The sequence below is a fragment of the Amphiura filiformis genome, chromosome 6, assembly GCF_039555335.1.
Source record: "Amphiura filiformis chromosome 6, Afil_fr2py, whole genome shotgun sequence".
NCBI classification, from domain to species: Eukaryota; Metazoa; Echinodermata; class Ophiuroidea; order Amphilepidida; family Amphiuridae; genus Amphiura; species Amphiura filiformis.
In genome coordinates this window covers 10199077-10209453 of record NC_092633.1, presented here as the reverse complement: position 1 = coordinate 10209453, position 10377 = coordinate 10199077, and the positions used below count along the sequence as shown (strand labels likewise).

At 35.5% G+C, this 10377-nt stretch overlaps 1 protein-coding gene across 2 annotated transcripts; it reads right to left on the bottom strand.

Moving 5' to 3' along the window:
- Positions 1-1982: 1982 nt before the first annotated feature.
- Positions 1983-10297, bottom strand: LOC140154950 (dnaJ homolog subfamily C member 24-like). Of its 2 annotated transcripts, none has more exons than XM_072177612.1 (5): positions 10169-10297; positions 7451-7621; positions 6102-6240; positions 5674-5742; positions 1983-4589 (listed from the first exon to the last, which is right to left on the bottom strand). In XM_072177612.1, exons 2-5 carry the CDS (start codon positions 7556-7558, stop codon positions 4417-4419), a joined length of 489 nt encoding a protein of 162 aa, XP_072033713.1. In that variant the 5' UTR covers positions 7559-7621; positions 10169-10297; the 3' UTR covers positions 1983-4416. The 2 variants fall into 2 exon arrangements, with proteins under 2 accessions (XP_072033713.1, XP_072033714.1); XM_072177613.1 differs by lacking the exon at positions 10169-10297 and adding an exon at positions 9658-9783.
- Between the last annotated feature and the right edge of the window lie 80 nt (positions 10298-10377).

Here is a 10377-nt window from a genome sequence, read left to right as displayed (position 1 = left end):
AGGGTGGGTATACACTCAATCTGTTTTCACATGGACTGACCCTCTAGGTTCAGAGACACTCCGTAAAACACCCTTTTTTTTGGCAATTTCGGGTACCCAATTACCTGCACAAAAAATGTATCGGGTACCAGGGCACAAAATTACCCGAAAAGTGCAAGTGTTGATTATATTGGACTCTAACTCTGAACAAAGTATAAGAAGGAAGATTCTGAGAACGTAATTTATGATATTTATCAGGACATATTCCATGGAAAAGATGTAATATTGCTGTCCATAGAAGATTATTTTCTATAAGCCTTTTCACAAATTCAGTCATATTATGCTCAGAATTTCAACGTTTGGTATTGGTATGTTGACAGGAGATAAACGATCTTAACTACTAGTATTAAAGCACCTCCATTGATGGTGTGTGACGTGAATGAACTGTGACTTTTCAGGAAAATTACGAAACATGATTAACAACTTTGGACAAATTTCAATTAGTGATATACCTACTAGCATATGGCTTATGCAAGACATCAAGACCGAACAATATGCAAAACACAAGTACAAAGCAGTTATAATAAAGTGCAAAGTTCACTGCCATTGAAACAAGTAAGTTCCGATATATTGAAATCTTGTTCATGTACCGGATGTCAAAGTTCTGAGCATGCCTGGCTGAAATTGTGAAAACGGCTTATTGCAAAGGATCTGAGACATGAGTCATATAATCATTTTATTAATTTAATTATTGATGTAATATAGGCTATTTATTTCAACAACTCGTATATTGTGCCATTGTTTGAGAGTGCAACACAACAAGTGATTCTTCACTTAGTGGAGGATGGTTGGATCAGCAGCCTCATCCCAATATATTATCACAATTGGTATATAGTTTTATCAGTACTTCATAGGTGGGAATTGTTGGTTTTATTCCTCAGCACACATTTTTCACAGATCAGAATTGAGATTTGGGTACTAGTCAAAGAGATAAGACCCAAAGAGTACCAACTCACCATGTTTGCCTGTACCTCTTTGAGTGCAAAATAGTTTACCTGTTTTTGACATATGCCTAGTATTCGCTGTAGAAGTGATGTCATAATTGGATTAACTACCATACAATCTTTGAATAGATCACCCTGCACTACAAACAGGTTGCACTTATCACCCGTGTATGTCTGCAATCATAGATTGAATACAATACCGCTCTTTTCAAAGTAAGATACAAATCTTACAGGTGCAAGTGATCAGCATGATATTTGATATGGTTCAATGCATAGGTACCATGTGAACGTTGTAGTGCAGGGTGATATAGTCAAAAACTGTATTCATCTATTGCTATGGTAGCCTTACGTCACTTCTACAGCGAATTCTTCTTTTTAAAGTCAGCGGCATGCTTGTTTGTGTGTTTATAAACATAATGCGCACTAAGTGCTATGGGCGCAAACCTTGTAATGGGGTTTAAATGCGCTAGCTTGAAGACGCAAATTGTCATTCGATATCAGGGATTTACCATAGCATTACGCATTGGGCAATTCTAGGTTGGTACTATTACCGTATTCGTCCGAGTATAGTCCCACGTTCGAGTATAATCCCACCCCCATTTTTCGAAAAGTTCCAGAAATTGTAAAAAAAAAAAAAACAAAAAAAAAAAAAAATTTTTTTTTTTTAATAAAATACTACATCATAAAACAACTAATTTTTTTTTTTTTTTTAGAAAAATTCATGGTTGAAAAAAAAAAAAAAAAATTTCAAGATATTTTGTATTTTTTAATATGAAAATTGATCATTTGTATTCATGTCATACTCTATTAATGATTTCAAAATGCATTGAATTTGAATGCATTTTCAAATCATTAATAGAGTATGACATGTAAACAAAGTATCAATTTTCATATTAAAAATACAAAATATCTTGAAATTTTTTTTTTTTTTTTTTTTGAAAATTGAGTATAATCCCACCCCCAATTGTGAAAAATTTTCACATAAAAAACGGGTGGGACTATACTCGGACCAATACGGTAACTCCTTGGGTCTAATCTCTTCGGTGCTATAGTTTGTTCGGCTTATAATTGGCAAGAATTATTTGGTTTTTGTTACTGCACCTTAAATGAAGTCACAACTTACGCTCGCATAAATTCATGTGCGCGCAAGTCATGCATAATGCATCTAACGTAAGTGCTGCGCTCATCTGTGTGTACATGTATGCTATTTTATATCTATATCAATACACCATGTTATGAGTCATTGTATTCGCCAATTATAAGCCAAACAAACTTTAGAGATATGCATGTTTTTAAGCATGTGAAATATCAGAATTGAAAAATGATTTTGTTTGGATATTTTAGTTCATCAACTGCGCTTTTTTGTTTGTTTGTTTTCAAATTATTATAATATTATACTACATGGCAAAGGATATCTGTTCAGAGGTTTCATGTTTATAGAGGGCATTACACTTGATTATTACTTAAGATAGGAAACATAATTATCAGTATTATTATTGATCTCTTCCTATTGGTACAATAGAATTATTGCATATTGTGCTGTACAGCACAAGGGCTTGGTGCAACAATGCCTCGTCTCCAGTTTTGGCGAAAATGGGGTTTTGGTACCAAAATTAATAAATAATGGGGTTTCCCTTGACAACAAAGATGATGTCCATATCCAACCCCAATAAAGCCACAGACCAGTGAAACATAGCCCTATATCCATGAGGCCTTGAGGCCTTGAGGCCAGAATTCTTCACATGCAATTTTCTCAATATGGCCAAAAATGGAGATGAGATGAGAGAGTGTTGCACTGAGCCCACAGGTTACTCAAAATCCATGTCAAACTCATTTTAATTTATGCATGTACACTAGTCTTGCAGATGCAGTAAATTTGTAATCATTTGCTATATTATGAAGCATGAATAAAATATTTGAATTTGAAAGAATTATAATTATTAAACAGAATTATTACCTATACCATAAAGATTAGCCTAGTGGCACATATGGGCTCCCTTGACATACTGGTGAGTGCCCTTCCGTAAAAATCCCACCAGCAAATAAGGGCACAGACCCTTAATTCTTGTTGGGATTTTCAGAGGAGGGAGCTCTCTATTTGTATGTGAAATTTACCTAAAGGCAAATGAGCCATGTGTGCCATTAGAAAAATCTTCACGGTATATTTATTGATCAATGACCAGTTCTTTGGTTTATTTTGTAAAGGTCCAACTGAATATGTCATTAATGATACCACTTGTATTTCTGTATATTATTCAAACTATAGTAATTTATGTAAAATGCCATTAATTTATTGTAAAAACACATTGCATGTTTATCAGACTTGAGTTCAGTTGAGTTATGACTCCGCTTGATAATATAATGACTGAATGTAAATCTGCATGGCTCTATTCAAACACATATTGACACAACCGAAATAGTAACATAAGTGAGATTCCTTTACAAGTCTATTGTGATTGAAACACATTAAAACAACGTAAAAGCTTTTAAACATGTTTCAGTGTATTTTGTGGCATACTCTGTTGTAAACCCAAGGGTCAGAGAGGATATATTACACTTCCCACAATGCATTTCTTCCATTTCAATTATCTGTACTGATTTGATATCTAGTGCAACAAGGGTCGATAGTGACAAAAAGTAGAGAGTCAATGAACAGAGCACATCCAGATCTTGCAAAATATGTTTATTTACTGACTATCAACTCATGTATAGCCAGTTGATTCACAACATAAAAACAAAGGGAGCCTGTACAAAGTAATAGGTGTGTCATTTACTGTAATGAGGTGATGTGTCATATTGGAATGGATTATGGGAAGAGTAAGATATCTTCTGCCCAAGCTTAATTCAGTATTTCTTAATCACAGCTTGAGATTGAAAACCTCTAATGACATTTTGGTATTCTTATGAAATGTGACACAATCTGATCTCTCAGTCCAACTTGCAGACTAACTCCATGACATCCATCAGCTAGGATTCTCATCCGTGATCTCAAATTCCATTGTTTCCACCAATATGTAGGCACATTACAACTGGTGGTATCAGTTTTGCTCTTTATTGTTTGAAATTCCACTCTTTCTTAGAGCAGAATAACCTTAACTCTGGAGTGAAATGTTCACTTGTATGAACTCAATGTATCAACTGATTTCTTTAAAGCACAGTACAATGTATCAGGGGTGTAGCTAGAGAAATTGTAGTGCCGGGTGGTATTTGAGGTAATTTTTCGTGAAATTGACAATTTTATTTGAAAATTGCCTAAATTTGGCCATATTCTATGTGATTTTGAAATTTTTGACACTTGACTGCTGGGTGTTAGAGCTTGTATTGTTTATCAGTAGTGAGCGCTAAATCTGAGTGCCGGGCTCTGCCGCCCGCCACCGCCCGCTGTAGCTACATCCCTGCAATGTATCCTCAACTCTATTGAGTATCACTGATGTCAACTCCCAGTATCAACTTCACTCTTTCTTGTTAGTGATTCCTCAGAGTATATTACTCTCAACCCTAGAGTACAAGTGTCACAGCAGACCAGTTCAATTTGTTCATCCACATCGGCTTCAGTGATAGCATATTCACCTCCACATCTGCATGGGTAGCAATAACAGTCTGATTCTAGAAATGGGAAATATTCAAATGGTAACAGTTGGTTGTTAGAGGAATAACAATATAGGAATGAAGCATCGGGGTAGCTTTTGACAACTCTATATTTTAAAGGGATTTCCCCTATTCAGTATTTATAGGCATGGGTCACTTTGCTCACAAAGAATTGACCAGATCCTTTTATGGTGCAAGTCTGTTTTTAGCATTTTTTAAAGTTTTATCAAAATAATGAAAAGTATTATGCACAAATTTAATTCATTCATATTTTTGTAATTTTCCATACAAATGGAGTGACAGACTGACAGTAATAGGTGTCCACCATTGAGCCATGGCTAGAAGACTTGACAAGTAAGACCTACTCATCCTGTATTGAATGTGGATGAATAAAAGGCAATAGTGAAAGGACTAATTGTGCAAATCTGATTTGGGCTCATACCTTAATCAATATTGTGTTTGTAACTGGGCCACCATAATTTCAAGTTGCCCAATTACTAATATTAAAGATTTGTTTAGTCAGTGAGAGACATACAAAACGGTCAAATTTACAAAACATTTGGGCAGTAAAAGCCATGTTAGTGTGCCCGGTGTGTTAACACTCAATTGTTGATAGGTAAGGGTCAAATTCAAGCCCTGAATTTATTTCCCACTGTTCAGCAGGTCTGCTACCTGCTGGTTTCATGGGCATAAATCAATCCTCCCCGCAATCCTCACTTTCAAGCAGGGTCTTAGCTGTGATTTGACAAGTGCCTGTCATTTTCACCAAGATTCCCTGTCCAAAATTCGACCCTATACCACACCTACTGGGGATTCAGTCAGTTCAAATAGCTATATTGCCAAGTGCTATACATGTACATTTTGTAGCCGTGATTTATTAGTCTGGTCTTGTTTTGAGTTCACAGAACTTATACATACAAGCATTATTTTTAGATTTAGCATCTGCCAGAGGCATTAATCTTGCCTCGATGGGTGGCTGGCTAACACCCTGCTTTCTAGGAAGTTAAGTTTGACATTCACTTCATGTAATTTTTTCCTTGTGGGCATGACCTTATGAAGTTATGTCATACATAAATTGGCAGTCAACAAAATACCAACATACCTTCATCCCAGTCCAAGTCATCCAATGGGACAGTGTCATAAACGGGCAAGGTTGCATTCAGCTTTTCCTCTGCAATGTTTACAAAGACAAGATAGATGATAAAAATTCAAGAACCCCAAGACTAACAAAGACTGAATGCAAGATTCATTTTCTTTTCAAATTGGCTCAAAGATAATCATAACAATGTTGATAAAAATCACTACCATATCAGTGCACATCCTCTAATTATAATAAGCCCCCCTGGAACTTCCATTTCACAATTTTATTAAGCAACTCCCTGAAAATAAGAGTCGTAGATGTGCTAACATAAACTGCTAGTGGTTAAGCCGAAAGCCATGTAATCTTTTTGTTTTTTTGACATATCAATGGATCGGAGTCGTGTTTAAAAGGGATTAGATGCAAGCTTGCATGACTTTTGGAAAACTCACCTTTAACCCTGGAGTCATATTCCTTTTTTGTTGTTGGATTACTGAGGACCTGCCAGGCTTTGTCAATAACAGAGTATATGGTCATAGCATGTTGTTTCACATCTGCAGAAGAATGCGGGTCGATCTTATCAGGGTGGTACTGTAAAACAAAACAAACAAAAACAGCTAAATGCATAACTACAATTTTCAACAATTTATGAACAGATATTGTGGTAAACATTGTGTGAGTTGACTGAATTCATGATCAGATTATGGTAGCTACACTGCATCATTCCTAGTGGCTCGCCATCAAATGATGAGAAAATAAACAGTAAAGGTCCATTTTGTTTTTTGTTTTTTCAGTGTAGGCCAAAGTAGGCTTGGGCGATATCGCAGGGTGATTATCAAATCCTTATCGCGATGACGATATGTAGAAATAGTGACAGGCGATATACTTATAATTGGTCTCCCATCCACTCAGCAGGCCACGATCAACTAAATGTTTCATGTGCATGAGGGCAGTAGTGGTCTCCCATCCACTCAGCAGGCCACGATCAACTAAATGTTTAATGTACATGAGGGCAGCAGTGGTCTCCCATCCACTCAGCAGGCCACGATATCAACTTAATGTTCATGCAATGCAATAGCGGAAACCATGCATAATTATAATGGCAGCAAATGGTTTCATACTGTTTTTAATAACGTTTCGGATTATAAAGAGGCTGTTTTGAACGATGGCAGTGGATTGAATAAGTATGTTTTGTACTTGTTTATTTGTATACTAATTGCTTCACTGTTTGCCGGGCCGTTTTGCACCCATATACCAGTGAATTTCTGATATGGCATGCATGCATGTATGGATAAAAATATCGTCAGATGGCGATATCGCGATATGTTTTTGGCTGGGATATGCGATATACAAAAGACTGACGATGCCCAAGCCTAGGCCAAAGTGATAACTTTGCCCTTTGTCAATACCTAATTGCATTTTAATAAATTTTTTCAGATTTTTGGATCTTGATCAAGGGACTCTCTGAAAAAGCAAAACCTTTAACAATTAAAAAAATATGCATTGTTTTTTCCCTAATCTACTATTATTAAATTGAATAGAATGTGTAAGACAAGAAGATGGTGATTGGGTTCAAATAATCCCGCTAAACTATATATAAAGCTTGCTGTCATTCACGTATAATATATAGGCCCTATTCCTAAATCCAATCAGAATCTGTTATTTTACAGATGTATACTAATGTGAAAAAGTTTATTCAACCTATTTTATGAAATCATTAAGCAGTATGATGACTATGATCTCAAATACATGTATGAAAAAGAAACAGATGCAGGGAAAATCTTGATTTAAAAATATATACCTGCAGTATTTTTTTCTGATAGCACTTCTTAATTTCTTCTTGTGTTGCATTTGGGTGGACTCCTAAGATGGCATACAAGTCTTGTGAAGATCCAGCATCTGATGCCATATCTTGGCACGGGGGAATTGCTTAGCTTTTCCTTTCCATTAGTGTACTTTTTACTCACTGAATCTGAAATATACACAAATTGTATTATATGAAAATTGTACACTTGTGTTTGTGAGTGGCCTTCTCTTCTTTCTCCTTTTCCTTGCTATTTTCTTCCATTTCTTGCTTTGTTTATCAAAGCTACTGGGCAGCATGCATCTTCCTAGGCTACACTACACCAGTTCCAATAATCGAAACTCCCAGCTCTGACCAGGAGTTCCAACAAGATATTTTTATGTTTAATGTGCATTCACATGTATACACACTTAGCCATCGGTACGAAGAAATCGTTGCTCCAAAAATGACTGCAAATTACACATTTGTAATCATTTTCACCACAAAATATGATATTAAAACACAGGTGAGCAATGTATGGAGAGGTCAAACAGGTTGTTAATTATTATGGGTTAAGAAAACAATATTATTATCAATATTAATATTTTGCGACATATTGAAAACAATAACACTGAAGACACCCTGTGAGGCTATGGCACCTGCTACTACTTGAGAACAAGTCCTCAAATGTTCGAAATTTGTAGTTACTACACATATAACAACCATGATAACAGACACTACACACTATAGGTATGAGAGGCAAACCTTAGTTAAGGGATCTAAAATGAGCGTTTATTGCGTTTCGACAGTATTTTTTGTGGCACATGAGAGCACCTCAGACCTATCGATTGTATTCTGAATACTGAAGCATGTCTTTCTGATATCAAATAATTTTCATTTTTGAAAATCACAATATAATACAAATTTTATGACAAATTATAAAAATTTGATATTTTTTAATTTTTGATATATAACAGTCCTCGAAGTAAATTATATAAATCTAATGATATATTCTTAAAGTGTATATAGCAGGGAGGAAAAGCCGACGGTCAATTTAAAATTTTGACCTTTCATATTGAAGATATGGATTTTTTTCCCAAAAAGACCAAATTTTTGTTGGTGTTTTGGGAAAAAAATCCATATCTTCAATATGAAAGGTCAAAATTTTCAATTGATCGTCGGCTTTTCAACCCACCTACATACACTTTAAGTATAAATCATCAGATTTATAAAGTTTACTTCAAGTACTGTTAAATATCAAAATATCAATTTTAATGATTTGCCATAAAATGTGTATTAAATTGCTAATTTCAAAATTCAAAATTATTTGATATCAGAATGACATTCTTCGTATTCAGAATGCAATTCGATATGTCTGATGTGCTCTAATGTCCCAAAATAAATACTGTCCAAACGCTCATACCCCAGCCCTTAACACATTAGTCAGCCAAATTCGCCTAGACTGGGGCCCAAGCACAATACATATTACCGTACATAGAAATTTAAAAAAACAGCTAGGTCAAGGAAACCTACATAAATGTTGTCTACACTTGACCCAAATATATGATTTTTTTTGGTGATAAGACAATCGCACATGGAATTTTACAGGGATTTTGATAGCAGTTCCACATAGAAAAGCTGCTATCATCATGAGACTAAAGATCTAGAAACACGTACCGCCGAAATGCTGTTTTGTTAGCTGAATCTTTTTGATGAAAGTCAATCTTTGACAAGATGTAACTTTGTTACGGAAAGTGCTATGACAAAAAGGTTTTTAATTTTGGCTTTCTTTACTCAAGGGCTTTAATTTTACATATAAAATGATGCAGTTTGATGGCAAATTTGAATTCACCTTTCATACCTACACGTAGCAAAGTTACATCTAGTCAAAGATTGACTTTCATCAAAAAGATTCAGCTAGCAAAATTCCCAAAAAAAGCATTTCGGGGATGTTTCTAGATCTTAGTCTCATGACGATAGCAGCTTTTTTTAATGGAACTGCTATCAAAATCCCTCTGAAATTCCATATGCGAGTCTCTCATCACCAAAATAAATCATATATTTGGGTCACATCAAGTGAAGTATAGACAACATATTTATGTAGGTTTCCTTGAGCAAGCGGTTCTTTTAAATTTCAATGTAAATTTGTATTGCCGGTTAACGAGGTTTAGGCCATTTTGGCTGACTAGCAAATGTGTTAACTGACGTTTCCCTCTAATACCTACCTACACACTACTAGCTATATAGTGCCGTACTATTACGCTGACTTTCGTATTCGGCGAGGAGGACGATTTCGACCTCCTGGTTTGTTTACAAACAGAGAGGTAGACAAAAGACGCTTGTCCAAACACTCAAGTTAGTCAAGTATCAGAAGGATGGTCCACAATAGCGTGATATACGTAACATGAATAGGGATTAAAAAGCTGTAACGTAGAACCATGGGCTTCTATTGTCCAATTTGCCATCAAGATTTCATATGGAAACAGTTCAGACCCAGAACAGGATCATGTCAAAAATTAATATTTTGTTCTGGGTCTGATTATTCGGACTACTATACTACATGTATACACAGAACAGACAGGCTATGATTGGGTTGTGCATTTTTATTGTATGAGCTTGGAATGTTCCATGGATTTCCCATGGATCAGCATGTGTCCCTCACTGACCAACGTGGATAACAAACAAACACACAAACAAACCAACAAATTATATATAAAGATGGTAAGCTTAACTAACCCTACTAGAAGACGACATTGGAGATTCTGATCACCGTGCTTCAATTAAATATGCGCATGCGCCGTGCTATAAACAACCCGTAGGCCATTAGATGAGCTGCAAAATTTGACAGTTTTGGTAAAAAAAATTCGGCTGAATTTTGACGAATTTCAACTTCAAGACTGCGCTTGCTTCATAAAATAAGCGTTATAAATATATTACAATTGCGA

Bases quoted from the DNA above. Each gene is read 5' to 3' on its own strand.
- LOC140154950 (XM_072177612.1), bottom strand. From the start codon at position 7,558: ATGGCATCAGATGCTGGATCTTCACAAGACTTGTATGCCATCTTAGGA. The intron at 6,241-7,450 runs GTATATATTTTT...TTTGTTTTACAG, and splicing joins ATCAGAAAAAAATACTGCAG to TACCACCCTGATAAGATCGA. The intron at 4,590-5,673 runs GTATGTTGGTAT...TCCCATTTCTAG, and splicing joins TGACTTGGACTGGGATGAAG to AATCAGACTGTTATTGCTAC.